The following is a 23,721-nucleotide window of genomic DNA, read 5'->3' as shown; positions in this document are numbered from 1 at the left end:
AAAACCTCAGCACCCCGCCACGCCTCCTCCTAGCAAGGACAGGCAAGTTCTTGAAGGGCCCTGCACTCTGACTGTCAGCCTGAGCTCTAGACATTCTTAAAGGGGCAGGCTCCTGCCTAAAGCTGTGCACAGGATTTTTATAAACTGCAGGATATTTCACAGACCTGCTGACAGGGTTTCTAATGGGGCTTATAGGATCTTCCTCCATGTTTCTGGCAGGGCTAGCGGGATTCCTGCCACACCACGTTCCTCTTGAAGGATTCGCCTATGTGACCCGCATCATCCACCTGCTGCTGGAGCCGGCCTAAGCTCCCTTCTGATCTCACCTCCTAGTTCCGTGCCCAGGAAATGATGTCAGAAAGTGGCCGAGGCTGGCGCAAGCAGCAAATAGAAGATGCTACTTGAACTCCTATCCCCACGTACCTCTTGAAAGATTCGCCTGCGTAAGCAGCATCATCTACTTGCTGCTGGAGCCGGCCTCAGCTCCCTTCTGATCTCACCTCCTAGTTCCGTGCCCAGGAAATGATGTCAGAAAGGGGCCGAGGCTGGCGCAAGTATCAAGTGGAAAATGCTACTTGAACGCCTAACCCACGTACATCTTGAAAGATTCGCCTGTGTGAGCAAAGCATCCACCTGCTGCTCGCGCCAGCCTCAGCTCCCTTCTGATCTCACCTCCTAGTTCCGTGCCCAGGAAATGATGTCAGAAAGGGGCCGAGGTTGGCGCAAGACGCAAGTAGAAGATGCTAATCACGCCAGCGTCCCCTTGAAGATGGCATTCGGGGCAGTCCACTCCCCCTTACTATGCCACTGCATATATAATTAAAACCATTACAAAGATAATAGGGACTTGCATGGCCAAAGAATTGTCAGTTCATGTTTGGATTTTTTGTGATATTTGAGTTGGTTTTTTTAAGTTATTTCACATATCCATTTGTAGTATTTTTATGTACTTTTTAATGAATGCAAATTGAGTGTTCATGCAATGATTTATAGATTTATGTGTGTGTCATTTATTGAATTCCTAAAAGTGTTAAGTTTCCCAAATAAACTGAATGTACTCCAACAAATGCACATCCCCAGAAGCTGCAAGTAGAAGAAAAAGTGTGAGGGTGAATCAAAAATTAAAGGCAATTGTTAAGTTACGCGATAACCAGAATAGAGCAGGTGAAATGCAACATATGTACTCGTACATTGACTTTTGGAAAGTTCATCCACACATAGTGCAGCGCTCAGCCTTTAATCATATGGCAGCCATGAGATCAGAAACATGGACGCTCCGTTGTAAGATTGTACCAACGAAGAACAATCTGCAGTAGTGTGCTTTCTCTGGGCAGAGGGAGTGAAACCTGTGGAAATTCACCTTCTGATATTGACAGTATGGACATATGAAAGGTTTATGAGGGGGGTAAAAAGGTTCAAAGCGGGAAGAACAGGTGTAACCGAAGAAGGTCGTTCTGCTCACCCATCAACATCGCGCATGCAAGAGCACATTGACAGGGTGGATGCTTTGAATAGAGAAGACTGACGGATAACTTTGTCTCAGTTGACTGCAAATTTGGATATCAATTATGAATCTGTATTTGCCATAATGCATGATGATTTGAGACACAGGAAAGTCTGCCCATGATGGGTTCCCAAACAGCTAACTGATCTGCAAAGCAACAGTGTGTGGAGGTAGTGGCCCAGTTCCTGAGATAGTATGAAGAAGATTTGAGTATTCTGGAGAGAATTGTCACTGGCGATGAGACATGAGTGCATCACTGTGACCGGGAGCGCAAAAGACAAAGCAGCCAAAAAACTTTATCTCTGCAGAAATGAGAAGCTAGTTGAACGATATGACAATTGCATGGGGACTAAATGGGAAAGTGATATGTTTCTATTGCTCACAGTTACTTTGATTAAAACCGTTAAATATATTTGATTTACCCTCGCACTTAATATGATCATAGAAGCAGATGATAGTGTAAGAGGAAGGCCAAAGAAGGTGTTCTAAGACTCAGAGATGAAGGAGAATGTGTAGAGGATGATTTGTGTGATTTAAAGATTCATCCTGATTCGCTAAATTGGTATCTACAGGGTTGCCTGGTGAAGCTGTTTCTATTTGTGGGGAGTTGTTGTGGGGCAGGTGGGCAAGGCTATGCAAATGAACCAGGAGTAGAATGATGTAGAGGAATATCTGGACAACAGTTTAGTAAGAGTACCTTGATGATGCTTCAATTTCTCTTGAGTTTCTATGAGTTGAGGACGGCTTCTGTTGGTCGTGAGTTTTTTGAGGAACTGCGCCAAGAAGCGCATTTGTCTTGTGCCTTAGGTGACATGCCGAGCGGTGGCACACCACTAGGTGAACCTCCTTAAATGGTGGCACGTAGTGGGGGGTAGATTGACTCTCCTATGTCTGTCACAACTGCTCCGTTCCATCAATGTAGATGATTCACACTGGGGCAGCTCCCGAAGGCAGTGGATAAAGGATAGAAGGGCTTCTCCTTCAGCTCTGACGTTATGAGGGAATAAGGGGAAAGCAAAGTTTTCAAAGTCCTACCTTTGGTGGGTGGTCTTTCCACCATTTGCCATTCCATTCACTCTGAAAAGTGCAGTCTGGATGAATAAAAATTAAAGCAACTATAAAACCTATATTGAGGACCAGGGTTCACAAACTAAAATATTGTGAAATAAACAAACATCAAACTTGACCCCTAGGACCCGAGGAAAAAGTGCAAATTACATTAAAATCACAAATTACAGGAGGTTTTCTTGACCGACGATTAACTTGAAGTTGAGTTTTGATTTTTCATGGGTGTAGCCTGTCCCACCCAGGTCTTTTTTCCTCCTTGTAGGTTTTGAAAGTTGGGTCCTAGAGGTCATGTTTGATGTTTGAATAAAAATGAAACCTTTTACTTCTTTGACTTAAATCTTCCAAAGTTTCTTACTTTAACCTTCTCATTCAAAACTGATTGATTGATTTGGTTAGTTTTATCTCCCGTCCTCCCCACGTAAATTCTAGGTTCTACTACCCCTCCTCATTCACATGGCTCTCTTATTTCTTTTTTTACTATCCTTTCACTCTCAGACTTCTTCATCTCAATTTGTCTCTATCTGACCATCATCTAATAACTTCATAACCACAAAGTCTTTCCTAATCACCATCAGCACGTTAGGAATCTTCAGGCAATTGCCTCTTGCACTCTCAGAACACCAAACTCTCCTCTGCTTTAGATCTTCTCACTCTTCCCATTCTCTATCCTATGAGGTGTATGAAACTCCATCCTTTGCTGACATAAGAACCTAAGAATTGCCACTGCTGGGTCAGATTAGTGGTCCATTGTGTCCAGCAGTCTGCTTCCACGGCAACCCCTAGGTCAAAGACCAGTGCCCTAACTGAGACCAGTCCATTACATTACATTACATTACTGATTTCTATTCTGCCTCAACCTTGCAGTTCTGGGTGGATTACAAAAGAGACAACTGGACATTATAGAGAGAATTCTGGTCATTTACAGGAGAAGTTACAAGAATAATAGAGCTGTATATTTCAAGAGCTACAAGTTGCTGTACAAATAGGAAATAGTGTAAATCCAGTATATATAATATTAGGGAAGCAGTTGACATGCTTGAGGCTAAAGAGAAGGGAATAGAGAGCTGCACGGGAACGGGGATGACGGGAATCCCGCGGGACCCGCGGGGATCCCGCGGGTTCCCCCTTTGGGTCACGGGGATCCCGTGGGGCGCCCCCTAGGGTCGCGGGGATCCCGTGGGGACGCCTCCGAGGGTCGCGGGGTTCCTGCGGGGTTGGATCGCAGCGGGGTTGGTCGAGCCGCGAGGGTAGTCTCCTTCTCCTTACCTGCCCTGTCGCAGCACACAGCCGAACGGAAATCTTCCCGATGTCAGCGCTGACGTCGGAGGGAGGGCTTAAGCAAAGCCCTCCCTTCCTCCGACGTCAGCGCTGACATCAGGAAGACTTCCGGTCGGCTGTGTGCTGCAGGGCAGGTAGGAAGAAGGCAATGGCGTACGAAAGAGGGGGGAGGGGGCGGTCCGCCCCGGAGAATGTGTACAGCCGGTCAGGTCCCCCGATCGACCGACAACAGGCCCGGCCGACAAATCTCCCTGCCCTATAGCCGCGAATCTAAATTACCTCTTACAGCAGCTTCACTACTCCAGCTGCTGTAAAAAGGTAATTTAGATTTGCGGCTACAGGACAGGGAGATTTGTCCGACCGGGCCTGTTCTGTTGTCGGTCGGGTGCAAAAGCGCCACAAAGGTGGAGGCAGGGAGGGAGGAAAGGTGGAGTGGAGAAGAAAAGACGCTTAAGGGGGGAGAAGGTCGCTGAAAGTACTGGGGAAGACAAAGGGGTGGAAAAGAACGCTGAAAGGACATGGGGTAAACGGGAGGAAGGGGGGGAAGGACCCTGAAAGCACTGGGGAAGACAAAGGGGTGGAGAATGCCACTGAAAGGACATGGGGAAGACAGAGGGGGGAGAAGGCCGCTGAAAGGACATGGGGAAGGCAGAGAGGGGAGAAGGATGCTGCCTGACAGGACATGGGGAAGATGGTGGGGGAGAAGGACACTGAAAGGAAATGGGGAAGAGGGAATGGGAAGAAGACGCTGGCAGGGAAGAAGACAGAGGTGCCAGACTATGGGGGGAGCGGAGGGAAAAAGATGGGTGCCAGACCAATTTGGGAGGGGGGAGAAAGGGAGAGGCACAGTAACAGAGCAAATGGAAGACACAGAGAGAAGAGAGGCAGTGGATGGAAGGAATTGAATGAGAACATGAAGAAAGCAGAAACCAGGCAATAAAGGTAGGAAAAAAATTATTATTTTTTTTTTTTTTTTGCTTAAGGATAAAGTAGTATATTAGTTGTGTTGATAAAAATTTATAAACATTAGAGGCTCTGGTAGAAACCCGTTTACAAAGTATGTATTCTTCCCAATTAATATTTCCAAATTAATAAAGTCTTTTTGCTTATTTTTAAATGGGTTTCTACCAGAGCCTTTAATTCAGTAGCATAATTAAATGAAATAACTATTTCTGTAGTTTATAGGGACAGGTGGGGACGTAGGGGATTCCTCGCGGGGACGGGCGGGGACGGAGGGGATTCCTCGCGGGGACGGGTGGGGACGGAGGGATTCCTCGCGGGGACGGGTGGGGACGGGTGGGAGTCCTCACGGGGACGGGTGGGGACGGGTGGGACTTTGGCGGGGACGGGTGGGGACGGGTGGGATTTCTGTCCCCGCGCAACTCTCTAGAAGGGAACTGGTGAAGGGGGGAGGAGGGGGGAGTTGCGTTGAGGGGGGTCTGTTTGGGGTTAAGCCATCTGTATACATTTTTTGAATAGGTGGGTTTTGTCCCACCTGCATACGATCCAATTCAGCAGGAACTTGTCTAATTTTGTATTGAATCCCTGGAGGGAGTTTTCCCCTATAACAGCCCCCGGAAGAGCGTTCCAGTTTTCTACCACTTTCTGGGTGTAGAAGAACTTCTTTACGTTTGTCCGGAATCTATCCCCTTTTAACTTTAGAGAGTACCCTCTCGTTCTCCGTACCTTGGAGAGGGTGAATAACCTGTTTTTATCTACTAAGTCTATTCCCTTCAGTATCTTGAATGTTTTGATCATGTTCCCTCTCAGTCCCCTCTTTTCAAGGGAGAAGAGGCCCAGTTTCTCTAATCTCGTGCTTCTCCAGCCCCTTAACCATTTTAGTCGCTCTTCTCTGGACCGTGTCCTTGTTCATGTAAGGTGACCAGTGCTGGATGCAGTATTCCAGGTGAGGGCGTACCATGGCCCGGTACAGTGGCATGATAACCTTCTCCAATCTGTTCATGATCCCCTCCTGAATCTGCTACATATATTCCTGTGCCTACTCCACAAAGTGCCTTTGATTAAAATCCCCTGCTGCCTTCAAACATTCAAAATTCTTGCTGACCTCCTTCCAGTCTGCTATTGTACTTGCCAAACACCAATTGAACAAATTTCTTGCCCCCAACCCTCGCCATTTCTGCCACACTGAAATCCCTCCTCATATGCCTCCACATACAATGCCCCGTTCCTTTACTTTCTGCCTGGACTATGACTGAGTACTTCCATGACAAGGTTAACAAATTAATCTTGAGTTCCCTATTAAGTCACTTCCATCTACACTTCATTTTCATGCCTTTATCCTTTTTCACCTATCATCTACTCCTTGTTACACTGTACTTTATTTGGATTTGTGTTCTGTCTTGGCTTTGATTTTATCCTTCCCATCACATTTATTATGTCTACTCTGGTAGATCCTTCTCTATTGCTATACCACTATAAGTCAGTGTACCGCAGGGCTCTGTCTTGGAATCTCTTCTGTTCTCTTTCTATACAGGTACAAGATCCTTTTATTCAAAATCCTTGGGACTGGACATATTTTAGTTTTTAGAATTTTTTAGATTTTGGAATGGCAATACCACCAAACGTTTTTATTTCAATATAAGGCAAACTTTAAACTCTTCAAACACTTCAGACATAAACTTGTTCCAAACTACCGCTGACTTGTACTAAACCGCGTTAGAGGTTTCTACCGCGGGCCAGCGAGAGAAGTGCTCTGACATTTATAGAATTCCTATGAGCATCAGAGCACTTACCTCACTGGCCCGCATTTACCTCAGTCTCTCTCTCTCTGATCATATCCTCTTTATCTGATAAACCAAGTTGAGCCCGATATTCATAAAACACTTAGAGGAGCATAATCGAAAAAAAAAAAAAATGTCTAAGCCCTTTTTGGCCTAAGGCGAATGGCCTACCTGTACATTCAGGCATTTAATCGCCCAGCCCACTACATCTATTTTTAAGCTCTATTCCCGAATAAAAAATCATCAAAGTCCCAAATGCCCAAAACAAAACCTTTTAAGTGTGGAAGAGACCAGTCCTTTGCCTAAAACCACAATTCTCTAACCGGTGTCTGTTATAAATGCCGGTTAGAGAACCGTGGAACTGTCCCCCCCTGCAACGATCGTGGCAGGAGGGATGCCCAGTCCCTCCTGCCCACCGCGACCTCCCCACAACTATTGTGGCAGGAGGGTTGCCCAGTCCCTCCTGCCCACGTCCGCTGCGACTGCAACACAACAATCAAAGCAGGAGGGATGCCCAGTCCTAGTTGAGATCATAGAGATCCTTGAAAAAAATTTCATTAATTTCTGAGATGGTCGTGGGGAGCTCTGGACCTCTTGACGTGGAATGACCATATGTGACCTGCTGAGAGAAAAGGTGGGATATGTTGCTTATTTAGAGGCCATATGAACTGCATAAATCTTCAAAGTTAGCCTCAGGTATGGACAAATTATGTCTTTTAACACATTTAGCAATAAAAAAAGGTAATTAAGTACCTTTTAGGCACTTGTGGGGTTTTTAGGCTGTAGAACATGCAAAACAACACAGTTGTGGAAAAAATTGTATAGTCCCTTTCTACTGACCCTACAGTAGACAAAACGTTGTGGCCCCAATTTACCCTTCCAAACTTTTAAAGCCATTATCTCTGATATTGTAACCCCACTTCTGGTCACTTTTACTAGTTTGCTAAAAGCATGTAAATTGTGAATAGGACTTCTAAAATATGGGCCTAGGAGTGGTTTAAACTTGACTGTGTATGAAATGTTAAGTGCTATTAAACCTTACCTTTAAACTGCACTTTGGTTTGTGTTCATCTGTAGCTCCTTACGTCCCAGTCAGGGTTCCCTGGCGTGCCACGCCTTTTGTCTGCCATGTTTTGGGGTGCAACCACCAGTGTTGGTGCTGCTTTATCCCTCTCCTGGTGTTTCTCCAAGACTGGCATCTCTTTGTATCTCTCGTAGTGACTTGGAGACTTCATGTCAGTGTTGAGGCCTTTTGACCCTCTTTTGCTGCTGTGAGGTCGTCATGGAATACTATTGCCTCTGTGGCAGATGCCTGCTAACAAGTTAAGAAAATTCAGTAGAAATGGATGGAAAGTCCTACAGTTATGGTGAACAATTGCTTCCCTCATTGATTTTAATGGACCCTGAATGAAATGAAGGAAGCAAAGTTTTCCAAATCTAAAATCGAATCACAAGGCTGATTGACACAAACAGAAACTAAACCATACATTTTTCCTGTGCACATCGCAATCAATTATACTCCTCCTACTACTTATCACTTCTAGTGCTATCAGGCATACGCAGTGCTCCGAGGGTCCAGATAGCTTTTCAAAGCCCAGCATTTTGTCTAGGTTTTGAAAAACTTCTATCAAATCACTATCAGGCATGCACAGATACCCTCCTGCCCAACAAGAGAAGGCAGTTGGGTGGGGGAGTGGAGCTAGAGCAGGTCTAGGGTGGGATTGGGGGCGGGACTGGGGCATGACTAGGTGGGGATGGGTGGAACTTGGTGGGCCTGGGGGGCAGGTCTAGGAGTTCCAGATTTTCCAAACAGAAAATCTGGTAACTTTTCCCATGTGTGACTCATAGAAGTGGATCACTTAGCTCGTGCGTCAATGAAGAACACAGCTGTAAGAATTAATGTGAATTGCATGACTCACTGATGATTGACACTTCAAACGCATCTTGTAGCCCTGTGTTCCTCTTGGGGCTAAAGCTGTCTGAAGGGTCACCAGTTCCATCAGTTGCCTTGGTAATTTCCTATTAACATGTGACTGGGGACAGGTCACAGAGTTCCCTGTAGGGTGGGCCTCCCACTGTCTAGGAGGAAGAGGACCACACCTCAGACACTTCATCCCCTCAAGAGCAGACCCAAGTGGGGGCACCCTCGTCCTGGGACTCATAAATGCACAGAGGAATAACATGCCTCCCTGGGCAATTCCACACAGAGAGCGTGGCAGTGTCAGGCTCTGGTGTGTGGCTGTCTACAGCAGGTGCAAGGCTGCCCTTGCCTGTGGCCCTCCCGCCAGTTCTATTCCCCTGTCGTCTCGAGGGCCGATCCAGGGAGGTATCAGGGGCTCTCTGTGGGTTGAGGCTGGGAATGAGTTCCCATGCCTATCCATCCTCCCCATCATTAACACCTCTCTAACCATTGGGACTGTTCCCCTCAGCTGGAAGTCAGCTATTATCAAGCCCACTCTCAAAAAACCCACCCTTGATCCTATCGAACCCGGCAACTATCGCCCAGTCTCCAACCTCCCATTTGTCTCCAAACTCCTTCAACGAATTGTGCTCCACCGACTACACCCTTTCATTGAAGAACAAGCTGCTCTATCCCCTGCCCAGTCCGGCTTCCGAAAAGGCCACAGCACAGAGTCAGTACTCCTTGATATCATTGATGACAGCTGGGCAATACTCGACAAAGGCAGTGATGCCCTACTAGTCCTACTTGACCTCAGCGCTGCCTTTGACACAGTCAACCACCACCTCCTCACATCCAGACTCTATGACCTCGGAATCAAGGACACAGCCCTCCAATGGATCACCTCCTTTCTCCATCAAAAGACCCAAACTGTCCTACTAGGGACACACAAATCTCACCCCAAGCCTATCAAATATGGTGTTCCTCAAGGCGCCCTTCTATCCCCCCTCCTATTCAACCTCTACATCAGGCCTGTCATTGATATAGCACAGAAATATAGCATTAAAATCCACTCTTATGCAGATGACATTCAGCTGCTCCTCCCACTAGGCGAGAACCGGTCGTCCCAAATTGCTAACCTACAACAATGCCTATCTGACATGAAAGCTTGGATGTCAAACAACAAACTTCAACTTAACGCCTCTAAAACTGAACTCTTATGGATCAGGAAAAAAGCACCAAATACACACGTCCTACACTAGCATGGCTACACTCTACTAACGGCAACAGATCAGGTGCGCAGCCTAGGAGTAACCTTAGACGGACACCTATCCCTATCTGCCCACATATCCCAAGTAATCTCCACCTCCTTCTACTATCTCCGCCAACTGAAAAGGATCAAACCCTACATCTCCACACCTGACCTCGCCCAACTCCTCTACGCATATGTCCTCTCCAGAATGGATTACTGTAACTCCCTATTTAATGGACTAACCAAAAATAATCTCAAACGCCTCCAATGGGTCCAAAATACAGCTATCTGCCTCCTACACAACCTCAACTACCATGATCCTGTCTCCCCAGCACTCCGCGCTCCCAATTAGCCAGCGCTGTGCTTTCAAGGCCCTAGCAATAGCCCACAAGAAAATTTATACCACCACCCCCTCCTACATAAAATCCAAGCTTCCCATCTACACCCCCACTCGCACCCTCTGCTCAAAATCGGAAATACGCCTACGCATTCCCCCTGGAAGGTCCCTCCTCTCAGAAACTGCCCGCAAACGATCCTACAGCCAACTTCATTCCACATCTCTGGAACCAACTCCCCCCTCAACTCAGACAACAGAACTCATTATTGACATTCCGTAAAATGGTAAAGACCCTACTCTTCAACTAAAGGTCACCCTCAGTCCACAACCCCCTTAAACCCCACCTCTCTCTTCCCTCCCCTGTCTAACTTCTCCCTAAATTTCAGTCTAGTCCTCTCTTAGTCTGTACTCGGATAAATTGTATCTAAGCTCAAATAACTTGTACTAAACTAAACTACTCATACTAAACTAAACGACTTATACTAAACTAAACTACTTATACTTAATCTCTACTCTTAATTTGCTGTATACTCCCTGTATTTAACTACTGCACAGTCCTGTATGTCCAAACATTTAACCTATTGTACATCTTATTTGTCTAATTACTCTCCATTGTGTATGTTTATCTGTAGACCGTTCTGAGCTACTGGGAGGACGGGATAAAAATCTAAATAAATAAATAAATATCTCTTGCCTGACGAGACTCATTCCTCTCCAGCCTCTTCCGCCCTCGTTCCTCTCCAGCTACAACCTCAGATCAGATGTAGTGACCTGCTGAATTTAAGCGTATTACTAAGCAGATGAAATAAAAACTAACCAGGATTCCCTCAGTAACGGCGAGTGAAGAGGGAAGAGCCCAGCACTGAATTCCTGCCCATGCAGCGGATGCAGGAAATGTGGTATACAGGTGCTATTCGGGGCCCAAGTCCTTCTGATTGAACTCCAGGAGTTTTTTTTTAACCTATAGGGTAGGTATATACATTGCTGCAAAATGTTTGTCATTGGCGCAGGCTGTCCCACTCACTGAGGTCTTTTTCTCCTCTTATTAGAAAAACAATATAAGATATAAGAACATAGAGTCAACCATCCCCTCATATGTTTTAATATACCCAACTTTAGAGCTCAAACAAAACCAGGATCTTTGGTTTCTGCCACTCGATTTTGGGAGAAAGCAAAGCCAAAAACATAACTGCCCCACCCAGCCTCCACCTGACCAAAAAGAGACCTCCCAGATCCATCGACTGGTGGCAGCCCCCTCCTGGACCCAGACCCAGGCCCACCCCTCTTTCAACTGCCCCCCTACTGAACCCATCCACCCCCCCCCCACCCCCAGGAGCATCAAAATGGCCTCTGGGACTTCCAATAGAAGTCTCTCAAGACTGACAATGCAGATCCCAGCAGAAATTTTGAGACTGGAACCAGCATGGGCAAGAGCAATCCCAAAGGACTACCCAAAATGCCTTACAAACATACCATTCAGTAAATTACAAAATAAAAAGGTTATATTTCAATACCTTAACAAAAGCTTTAGTATAAAGAAGCAATTTTTTTAATATTTAGGAGAGGAAAATAAATGGACACATAAGTGACCAAGATAAGAAAGGAGGGAACCCTCAGGAAGATATTGAGGTTTCCTTTTAATTAGAGAAGTACTGCTCTATGAAGAGATACCCCCACACTCTTTTAGATACAAAACCATGTTAATGTTTTTAGCGCCGGTCACCGCAGTAATAGCTCCCATGCTCATAGAAGAGCGTCTGAGCTGTTACTGCCGCCGCGGCCAGTGCTAAAAACCTAGCGCAGCTTTGTAAAGAGGGGGACAGTTAAGTATATCTGTATTTAGTCTATGTTGGGTTTTGGAGCCATTTTCCTACTATATATTGATCCATAATCCCCACATTCTTGTTCAGTCTTTGCACCAGTTCTCAACATTGAATGTACACGCATACTTCCACTTTGAAACTTGCCTCTTTCAGTGGTTTAGCATTTTGCAAAGATTTTAAAATTCTATCTGTACATATCTCTGAGAATGGCTCCTCTCAATATGACTAAAATTATGCACGTTGTGGGGGAAAAAAATCATAATTTTAGCTAGTTCAAGTTCAATTAATTTAATATACTGCAAATATAAAACCAAAGGTGGTTTACAAAAAAATTTAAAATAAACAATATAAAAATAGCTACATTAGTAGGGAAAATTTTCAGATAACCAATCATTAACCCAGCACAAGTTCAGATATATAATGGGGAAAAAACTTTCATACCCAAGCACGTGGTTTTAAAAACTGCCTCCTCTATATTCTTAGGATTGTTCCACTTTGTAAGAACTGGAAAACTCTTACCTTCATCAGCTGCCTCTGCCACAGCCATTTCTTGTCACAAAAGTTTCAGCGCCTACTGGCAGCAATACACCAGAACTGATACTGCAGACCGTAAATTGGATCCCCACTGGCTCCAGGATGGTCCAGGATGGTCCTTCTCTCTTTGGGGGATCAGAGAAGTATGAAAAAAAACTGGATCAAACTATTTTAATAAATGAAGCCAGCTGGTGCCACAGTGCCACTGTCCCCCAGTTTGTCCAACTCAGAAATAAGTAACTGACACTGTGTGTGATTTCTGGTCTCCAAGCAACAACCTCTGTCATAAAGGACAGGATTGATGAGGGACACCAACAACCCCACTGTGACATCGTCACATAGAAACCTTTAAAAAATACATATGCGCATCGTTGGGTTTTTTTTTGATGCATGGTAAGAGCAAAACAAAGGGCTGAATTAACATAAATTAAAAACTTCTGATCAAGTGGAAATTTTTATACTGTGGTTAATCTCTGTTTTGCACATCTTTCACATCCATCCATAATTCAATTACCGTTATAAAAAAATATAGGGCTTGTTGTCAAAAAAGAAGACCATCCAAAAAGGGGCATAAAGGAGCAGAGAGGTGTTTTTCTCACAAAACACTTCCAATTTTCTATTTTTAAACCCATTTTCTGGACAGATTCTCGGCTATTCATCTGCAGTGCGTCTAAATCTCAAGGCGTGTTAGAGGCGTGATTTGGGTGGGACTAGGACGGGCTTATGATTTGGACATTTTTCTGCAATAATGGGACATTTTAGAATATGTCCAGAGCACAGTTTGGACATTTGGGGCTAGATCTGTTTTAACAACAGATAAGTACCAAAAAGGTGCCCAAACTGACCAGTTAACCACTGGAGGGATGTAAGCATGAGTCCCCCCACCACACACTTTCCCAGTGGTCACTGACCCCCCCCCCTAAAAAATGTGAATGAAATGTGCATACTTGCCTGTGTGACAGATTCTGATTCTATAGTCAGTCAGCAGGTTTCTGGAGTAGCCTGGTGGATAGAGCAGTGAACTTTAGCCTAAGGCAGTGTCTCGCTAACTTTGGGAAGCCACAGAACACTAAACTGATGGCCGTGGCTCGAGGGCATTCAGAAGTGTGTGGCCGTCGATGCGATGACATCACGTGCATGTGTGATGTCATTATGTCAATGTCTGCGCTTGCGCAAAGGCCCTCCAGATAGGGCCCTGAGTCGCCAGTGGGGGTGTTACACAAGGTGCAGAGAGGAGGAGAGGCACTAACTGCCTATGAGAGGCACATCCGGCGCTGGCAGCTCTCCTTTTTTTTTCTTGATTTTTCCTCCTCTACAGGCGGGTGCGTCTTATGGTTCAGTGCGTCTTATGGTCTGAAAAATACAGTAGACGTTTTGCAGTTTTGAAAATAGTCTTGTTTGGTACTGGCTTTTAGTGCGTGACATCCATGAGGGACCGCTGAAAAGGTCTTAGCCCAACCAACAAAGTTGGAACAGTATCCATTGAGGACTATATACTTAGTGGCCTGTTGCTCTTCCTAGTGACCTCTTTGGGGAGAAAAGGAGGAAAACAATAGAAATCCTTAGCAGTGAAATGTGTCAAACTGGACTGACTTCTGGTCTTTTTGATAGCCATCTATTGTGCTATTGTTTCTGTATATTACTCTGATAACTTTCAACACTAAGGACACAGTTTCAGATGATGAAACTACAGACAGATGTTAAAGTAAATTCTATCTGGATTGTAATAAAAAAGGCATAATTTTACAATCCAAATACCTAGAGAAAAAAAAACTATGGATAAATGGACGAGGCTTCTGACAATATGGGGCTCATAATTGAAACTTAAATACATCTAAAAATTTGCCATAGTCGGCACTTGGTCGTCCTAAAAGACAGGTCATCCAAGTGCTGATAATCAGAATGGCGCCCAGAGCTGAAAAGGGCATTTATGGAGGAGTGGTTAGCGCGGGATGTGGCTCCATCTTGACTTAATCATCCTGCAGGGATAATTGAATGTTTGATGAGACTGCCTAGACGAAACTTATACGTTGTGAGTTAGACAATGTAAAGACAGGTAGGTGTAGTTGTTAGAACTTACAGCCTCAGCAGCCTGATGTTGTGGGTTCAAACCCTGCGCTGCTCCTTGTGACCATGGGCAAGTCACTCAATCCCCCACTGCCCCAGGTACATTAGATAAACTGTGAGCTCACCAGGACAGACAGGGATAAATGCTTGAAAGACCTGTATGTAAACCACTTTGAGTGTGGTTGTAAAACTACAAAAAGGCAGTATACAAGTCCCAAACTCTTTCCCAAGTCGGCACTTGGTCGCCATAAAAGACAGGACATCCAAGTGCCTTGAAATGGCTTTTTGGACGTATCCAGGGACATTTTAGGCCTCTGAATCTCGCTGTGTGCCCAGAGCAGAAAGGGGCATTTTTTGAGGAGTGGTTAGGGCGGGATGTGGCCCGACCTAGACTTAGTCGTCCTGCAGGAATAATCGAATGTTTGATGAGACTTGCTAGACGAAACATACGTTGTGAGTTAGACAATGTAAAGACATGTATAAGGGCCAGGAAAATAGTATTTTTAGATAACTGCCCCCCTCTTTTACGAATGCATAGCGTGGGTTTTAGTGCTGGCAGCAGTGGCAACTGCTCCGAAGCTCATAGGCATTTTATGAGCATCGGAGTAGTTACCGCCGCTGCCGGCGCTAAAACCTGTGCTATGCGTTCATAAAAGAGTGAGTGGGTGGGTGTTGGACATGTTAAAATTAAAATCCCATTTTTTTAATTCTCATTTTATGTCAGTCTTGAAGAGATTGTGGAGGTTTTGGAATTCCCTTGTACTTAGGCCAGAAATGAAAGGGGGTGGGGGTTAGAAAGACAAAACAGAACAAGCAAGGAAGCCAAGAAACCAACAATGTTTTCTTCAGATACGTATTTTCTTTTTTTTTTTTTCCTCTGCCATTCATTATTACATTACATTAGTATTTATGGATTGCTAATATGCCACAGGAGTTCATATGATCCACAATTTAGAAGAGCCTGGCCAAATCCAGGGATTACATTATTTCATTAGGATTCATGATGCAGATAACTTGGTTTGTGTAGGCGTATAATTATGGCATATGTCTTAGAGAGATTATATAAACCCGCACCAATATTGGTGGGTACCTTAAAAGCAGCCATTGATCGTGTGTCAATCATGCACTAGCACTGGTTTCAGAATTGTGCCGATGTGAAATTTAGGTGCTGGAAATGTAGGCCAGGATTTTCCGGGCCTACATTTCCGGCACCTATCTTCACAAGAATCACGCCTAATTCTACATCCGGTGTTGGCCATGCACACTTTGGTGTTTGGCGGCCTAAAGTGTCTAATGTAGGCGCAATTCTGGTATTGATTTTCTAGGTATCGGTATACATCTCAAATCGTGGTTAAAAAACACAATTTGGATGGCATTTTTACCAATGTATGGGTGCCTATCGACGCCTAGAAAATTGGCGCTGGTTCACGAATCCAGGCCCTAGTGCATAAATGCAAAATTAGGAATGACTGGCTAGTATTATGGACTGAAACAAAATAATTTTTCTGCTTTGAGGGGGGAGATGCAGGGAAGACAATTAAAACTGTGAAGAAGGGAAGGGGATGGGGATGAAATTTTGTCCCTATTCTCTCAACCAAGGCTTGTTTAGCGCTTCTCAGGCTACTGTTGTAGTCACAAAGCCCCATGCAGAGGCTCTTAAGTGGATTTCAACGCAGTTCTCAGGATACCGAATGAATATTTATTTTATTTATATACCGCATAAAACTATGCGGTTAACATGTTGGTTAATATACTGATCACCCTTTAGTCGCATAGATGTGGACAAACATCTTATCAATTAAACATTCAGCAATAAAACTATAAAAAGTTAAAAGCCAAATAGTCATTAGCATTGTTTTCTTAGAGAAATAGCAACATTTTCCTAGGAAAGCATTAACAAAGAGCTGCACTTCCTGCATTGCGGCACGGACGCAGCGGTCGTCGTGACGTCAAAACCTTGCGACGCCGACCAAACCGCCCCAGCCTCTTTTGCGTCAAAAGGCGGCGCCGCCACACGCAGGCGCAGTGTCGGCAACTGTTTGGTTGGCGGCGCGTCGGCGAGTGACGTCAGCTACAACATCCGGCTTGCCAGAGCGCGAGGGGAGGCTTTCCTCTTCCGCCTTCGGGCTGCCCGGCCTGGGTCCCTCGCCATGGCGGAACCGGACGAACTGAGCACCCTCGAGTACCTGTCGCTGGTGTCGAAGGTGTGCACTGAGCTGGACAACCACCTGGGAATCAACGACAAGGACCTGGGTAAGTCCCCCCGGGGGTCCTGCTCTATGACGTCTTATGTAGTTATTGGGCCATCAGTATGGAAATGGGGGGCACTCAGGGTTTGCTCTTTTTTTAATAGATGCTGATCCCTGCTGGTCTCAAAGTCCCTCCTTGAGGGCCGAATCCAGTCGGGTTTTCAGCATTTCCCCAATGAATATGCATTGAAAGCAGTGCATGCACATAGATCTCATGCAGATTCATTGGGGAAATCCTGAAAACCCGATTGGATTCGGCCCTCAAGGAGGGACTTTGACAGTGCCTGGAAGCATAGGAGCCAACTTATCAAAATGATCGAGGGGGCTAAATCCATGAGAAATTACTGTTCCTGGGCCACACTCAAGGAGTTTGCTCAATATTGGGGGGTGCTCAAGCAGCACAGAGCTTGCTCTTATGCATGGAAACCTCCAATGACCTGTTTCTGGCCAGATCCAAAGGCTTCGCTATCCTATCCTTATTCTTTTCAATCTATCCGCTATTTTTCACACCATAGACCACCACCTTCTCCTTGATACAATGTCCTTTCTGGGATTTCAGGGCACTGTTCGATTCTCCTCCACTGCTGTCTCACCTCTTCTTTTCTTCATCTCTACTCATTCCCTTGCTGCTCTGATCTCCCATGGTTTTCAATATTATCTCTATGCTGAACACTCCCAAATCTTCTTCTCTCTACCAGAAATCTTTACAGGAATCTAGGCTTGATTCTCAGCCTGCCTGTTGGACATTGCTGCCTGGATGGCCCACTGCCACTTAAAACAGAACATGGCCAAGATTGAGCTACTTATCTTTCCATCTAAACCTGTCTCTCATTCCCTCCCTCCTCTTATCTCAGTGGATAACATTCTCCCTGTCTCATTAGCTCTCAACCTTTGGGTCACCTTTGACTCCTTTCTTTTTCTCTGCACAAATTTCAACACACCACCAGACCCTGTCATTTCTTTCTTTGTGATATTGCCAAAATCTGAACCTTCCTCTCTTAGCACACTACTAAAACCCTTATCTACACCTCTTGTCTAGACTAATGCAACCCTCTTCTCACAGGTCTTCCACAAAACCACCTCTCTCCTCTTTATTCCGTTCAAAATTCAACTGCTCAACTTATTTTCTGACAGAGTTGCTATGCTCACATCACCCCTCTCCTCATGTCACTTCATTGACTCCCTATCCTTTTTCCCATACAGTTCAAACTCCTGTTATTGACTTACAAGTGCATTCACTCTGCAGCTCCTCAGTAACTCTCCCCTGTACTCTTCTGTAGGAACTCAGTTCATTGGGCAAGTCGCTTCTCTGTCTCTAACTTCCCTGTGATATGATAAATTATCAGATCCCTAACCTATCATATCACAGGGCAGTCCAACAAACCGAATATTCAGTGGGAGATAGCCAGCAAAGTGGTACTTAGCTGTTTGGGAGCCATTCCTGTCTGGTTAAGTATAGCTAAATATCAGGGGAGTTTAAATATGGTTTTTAAAGTAAATAAGTGACAAAAAATTTCAAACATATGAAATGCTGAAATAGTAATACTATAGTAGATTGATGATACTAGTTTCATTTCTTGACTTAAAATACAACTTTGTTACAGTAATAATCTGGATTTTTTTTGTAGCTGAGTTTGTGATAGATATCGCAGAGAAAGCTTCTACTTTTGACAACTTTAAAAATGCTTTAGAGAAGAATGGTGCTGAGTTCACAGTAAGCTGTTTTTTTTCTATATACTTTTAATTCTGCATAAATGTCTTGCATTCAATTTAATCAATAATACCGCACTATTGAAAAAGTATATAACTTTGTAAGCATTCATTCATTAAAAGCCTTCAACAGACTCGATCCTCCTTAGAAACAAGTCACTTGAAGCTAACTTTGATCCTCAGATGCACCACTCCACGTTCAAACCATTTTATCACGTTAAGCTTGATGTGCAAAATCTTCCCTGGATCAGTTCATTTTCAATAATTTAGTAAATGTTTTATTTTTAAATACTATATTAGCTTAATAAATAGTGGTCAAGATCGATGGCGTTTCACTACTAGGGACCCAAGCCTTGAAAAAGTGCTTGTCGCAAAACATATTGGCAAAAGCAGTCCCTAACAGTGACCACAAAACTAAAGCTAAGTATTTATAATTAAGAAAAACCATTTATTAAGTTAATATAGTATTTAAAAATAAAACATTTACTAAATTATTAAAAATGAACTGATCTAGGGAAGATTTTGCACATCAAGCTTAACGTGATGAAATGGTTTGAATGTGGAGTGGTGCATCTGAGGATCAAAGTTAGCATTCAGGTGGCTTGTTTCTAAGGAGGATCGAGTCTGTTGGAGGCTTTTAATGCATTCAATTTATACATAGGATATGGTATACAGTTTACATATAATATATGATAAATTCTTTCTGGAGTTGGACCGGTAATATCTGTTAAATAAAAAATAACAATGAAATTTACATAATGCTAATTTAGATCAAATAAAGAAATTATAAATTTGGGTCTTTAAATCCACCTTTTTTTGTAAATATTTTTATTGAAAATGGTCGATGACACTTACAGCATAGTACAAAACCTGTGGATTGTGTCCCTTTGATCGCGAGACCTGGTGTAGAGAGCCTCATTTACATTATTCCGCTCCACCTCCCCTCATTCTGGGATTTCCTGTAATTCCTAAGTTTTACTCTCTACTTGCAAGATGGTAGGAGCCTGTCTGTTCTGTTCGGGTTTGTTTTTCCTTTAATTTCAGGCTTTCATCTGGTCGTGAAGCTTTTCAGTGCTGTAGAGCAGTGTTTCTCAACACGCAGTACGCGGGCCGCTTGGTGGAGATCACTCCCTGCCCACCTGCCCCCAGCTGAAGCTGCTGCTGGGGAGCCCACCCTACCTACTTGCCCACTGCACCCCCCCTACCCCTGAAACCGACCCTGTTACTTCGTTGGAGCCGCAATCCATGCAGGGATACAGGCAGCGATTCACATGCTGCATAGCTGACCCGGAACCTTCTCTCTGACATCAGAATTGACATCAGAGGGAAGGCTTGTGGGCCAGCCACATTCAGCATGTGAATGGCTGCACAGAGTTGCTCCTGAGAGAGGATGGAGCGAGTCCGGCTCCAACAAAGTAACAGGGTCAGCTTTGGGGCTAGGAGGTGGTGCAGCGGGCAGGGAGGGATCCCTGGCAGCGTCTTCAGCATGGGGCGGGCAGGCAGGGATCCCCTACAATGCCTGCAGCTTCTGTGGATGGGTCGGCTTTGGGGGAGGGAGGGGGTGGGCAGGGCAGAGTAAGCAGGGATCCCCAGTGTGCAACTTAATTTTAATTTTGGGACAAAGCTGGAAGGCTGAATCAGTCCCATTAAATTATGTTTGTCTACGTGTTCCACAATTTTATTTTTTATAATTGTTTCCACCATTTTGCCTGGCACTGAAGTCAGGCTTACTGGTCTATAATTTCCCAGGTCTCCCCTGTATTTTGCACATATAAACCGTGGCTAGTAGTCATTGCGGCTAATATAAGGGTACAGTTTGCACACATTACCTGGTTACAAAAATGCAATGGACTATGAAGTGTAAATTTTATTACAACACAGCAGTACAGCACACCTTAACAGCCACAATTGAGCATTCAGCACACAATAAGGTGCATGTACACCTGAGGGGCGACTTATTTAGAGGCAAACTTACTTGAAAGCAGAAAATCCATGGTTTATATGCTTGAAAATACAGTAATCCAAATTCAGGAAAATAGCAAAATCCAAAACTTACTATAAGCAGCAGTGGGAAGCTTGTAAAAACCAGTGGAATGTGCAAGCCCTCAGGAGATAAGTATTATTGGTATATTGCACTTTTTTAAACCCCTCTTTTTTTTTTCCCTGATTGCCTTTTTAACATGGACCAGGGCATTTGTTTTCCTTGGGTCAGTGCTTACCTGGTTTGCTTTGCAACTGGCTTGTTCTTTGTCAAATCGACTGAACCAGTATATGTACCTATGTTCTCTTTCAGGACTCCCTGATCAGTAACTTATTGCGTCTCATACAAACTATGCGACCTCCGGCAAAGCCGTGCACAAGCAAAGGTGCGTGTGGGATAGTTAGATTTTATTCCATATGACTTGGAAATTGTATTAACAAAAGAAATCAGAATTTTCAGTTTGTTGGGTAGGGTGCTTTGCCCCGTTGTGATTTTTAATTCCATTTAAATTGTCTTTCACCTTTCATCATGTTTTGCTTATGGGGCAGTGCAAAATGAGCCATGGATGGTTATATCTGCTTTATAACCCCAGGACTGACTTGAATTTTGCATTCTTTGTAGGTTCAATTCTCTGCAGGACCAATGCAATTACTAGACAGCTTCATCTGTCCTGGTAATATGTACCCACTGGTCCATTCTGTTCTTCTCTTTGAAGGTTTTGTTCATGGTGGTTAGTCTGTGACTGACTTGTTTTTCCTGCACTGGACACAAGTATTCAGGGTGCCCACAAAACACTCCTTGATTTTAAATGGTTACAAAACCAAAATTTATTGGAATATTCTTTCACCTTTGAGGCTACAGTTTCATCAACTCATAAAGTTTCATATGGTATCTGTTGATTGCATACACTCGATGGGCGCCCCACCTGTTACTCGGCAAACATTGATGCCATAATCGAGCTTAGACCAGACTCTCTGAAGCATATCCAGCATGATCGCGTTTATAGCTTCAGTGATGCATAGTTGCAGGTAGTGGAGGTATGTACACTCTGTCTTTCATGTACCCCCAAAGAAAAAAGACACAGTAATGTCCGGTAATCTTGGGGTCCACTTGAGGAACACCTGATCATTTTGTCGTGTTGCATCCAATTCAGCTTATAAGGGTGAAAATGCAAGCGATTGTGTAAGATCTTGCTAACTGTGCTTTTTGGGCCTTGTATTTGCTATCATCTTATTTATAAACATATTCCAATAAGTTTTTTGATTTTGTAACCATTTAAAATCAAGGAGTGTTTTTGTGAGCACCATTGTATATCATCTCCTTTGAATGTCTTCCCTCGTACGTGCTTACCTTGTCTTTAAAAAAGCTTACTGAGGGTGTGTTCAGGTGTCCCATGATGTTCCAAATGTGTGCGTGCTACCCACTTGCTAAAAAAATATTTTATTATTTTTTGACCATAGAGTGGGCTGTTTCTGCGCTAATCAGTTGGCATATCTACATTACCGTATACCAACTGATTAGTGAGTGAGCCCTTACCACCTTACAAAATAGGTGCACGCTCACTAAGAACATAAGACTAGCCATACTGGGTCAGACCAGTGGTCTTATAATTTTTATTAATGGCCATTCACTAATGGCCTTTAATTAGGAAAATGGAAAATTGCTATTTTTTTCTGGCTGCGTTAAAATTGACCTTAACATGTGGAAAAGACCTGCATACGGGCATGCTAAGGCCACTTTTTGCTATAGCTTTATAAAAGGACCTCCTTTGTGATTTGGAGTATTTTTTTAATTGTGTTTTTGGTTTGTTTGTTTTTTAATGTCGTACTATAGTATTTTTGTTAGATTCATCCCTGTTCCAAATCCAGGAACACCTCCAGCATTCTGAATTTTGCTCTCATTAAGATCCTAAGAGCTGACTTACAGGAAGGGTTAGTAATTTATATTTGTAAGCTCAGAGATTGCTTTTATGACTTATTGCTATAATATTGGTAAATGTATACTGCCCTGTATAGATATACATAAGAAAGAGTCTTCTTCAATGTAGAACTTAGTCTAATGATGACGTACAGAACAAAACAAATGTAGATAACAGAAACATTTAATCTATTACTTCAAAGTTGAAATGTAATTCTTGTGTTAGTTTGGATGTAATCCGCCTTGAACTGCAAGGTAATGGCGGAATAGAAATCACTAATGTAATGTAAATGTTTAGCTCATTGTTTTTATCTCTTAACTAGAAGCAATTGTGAAACCCAAGACAGAGAAAGAGAAGCTTAAAGATCTGTTTCCAGCCCTATGCAGACCAGATGATCCTATGGTTCGGGTAAGCGGATTTATGCAACTAAGAGTGTTATCTGGAGCTTGTTTTCTGCTAATTGTATTTAGAACATGACAGCAGAAAAGGGCCACGGCCCATCTAGTCTGCCCATACTAATGGCCCACCCCCTAACTACCTCCATGAAGAGATCCCACATGCCAATCCCATCTTACCCCCCCTTTACAAAACTGTAGCGCGCTTTTTAGTGCTAACTGCGACGATAACAGCTCTGATGCTGATGGGAATTCTATGAGCGTTGGAGCTGTTACCACTGTGGTTGACGCTAAAAACCGCACAATAGTAAGATAACATAGCTAAAATCCTAATGGTAGATAAGTAAATCAGCATAGTTAAATTATTTTGCATGTTCTTGTTTCTTTTTTGTTAAACCTTTAAAATTTCTAGAAGGTAGTATTTCTTTATGGAGGCTTGGCAGATTTGTTTAGGCTTTCTGCTGAGTTGGATCTGGGATGTGGGATCATAAGCCTTCATTTGCTATAACCTGGCTATTTTCAGCCTGTTTTATGTCCTCTCCCAACTTACCTTTAGTCTAGCCACTGAAATTACATTTCTCAGCCCTGGATGCATACACCAGGGCTCCGTCCAGATCCCTATATCCAGCCATTATATGTTGCTATTGGGTAATAACCAAGTTACCCCCCCCCACCACCTCCCCTTCAAAGAGTTGACTAGTTCTTGCCTGGGGAGCTGAAGGCCCGAACTGGACCTCTCCTTTTTCATTCTGATAATTGTTGAATTCCTGCAGCAAGACTGGCAATAGAAAGCTCCTCCTACTCCATTGTTGGTTATCTTAAGTCAATTTGGGCTACCACTGTACCGACCCTCAGAGTCTCAAACATGCTTCATGCCAGTGTATGTAAAAATTGAATTGGGCATATTATTACAGAAGAGAGTGTTTAGCTTTTGAGAAGTGACAGATTTAGAAAAGCAGCTGAG

The 23,721-nt window shown here is 43.9% G+C and overlaps 1 protein-coding gene across 1 annotated transcript in view; it reads left to right on the top strand.

Annotated features, from left to right (window-relative positions):
• The first annotated feature begins 16,536 nt into the window (after nucleotides 1-16,536).
• The window catches only part of DHX8 (DEAH-box helicase 8), a 52,214-nt gene continuing 45,029 nt past the window's right edge, over nucleotides 16,537-23,721 (top strand). The window contains exons 1-4 of the mRNA XM_033918261.1: nucleotides 16,537-16,757; nucleotides 18,382-18,467; nucleotides 20,757-20,829; nucleotides 22,685-22,770. Of these exons, the coding sequence (XP_033774152.1) occupies nucleotides 16,655-16,757; nucleotides 18,382-18,467; nucleotides 20,757-20,829; nucleotides 22,685-22,770 (348 nt within the window). The 5' untranslated portion in view covers nucleotides 16,537-16,654. The remainder of the gene's footprint in view (nucleotides 16,758-18,381; nucleotides 18,468-20,756; nucleotides 20,830-22,684; nucleotides 22,771-23,721) is intronic.

This window comes from Geotrypetes seraphini, chromosome 13, assembly GCF_902459505.1.
Source record: "Geotrypetes seraphini chromosome 13, aGeoSer1.1, whole genome shotgun sequence".
NCBI lineage: Eukaryota > Metazoa > Chordata > Amphibia > Gymnophiona > Dermophiidae > Geotrypetes > Geotrypetes seraphini.
This window is presented reverse-complemented; position numbering and strand designations above follow the sequence as displayed.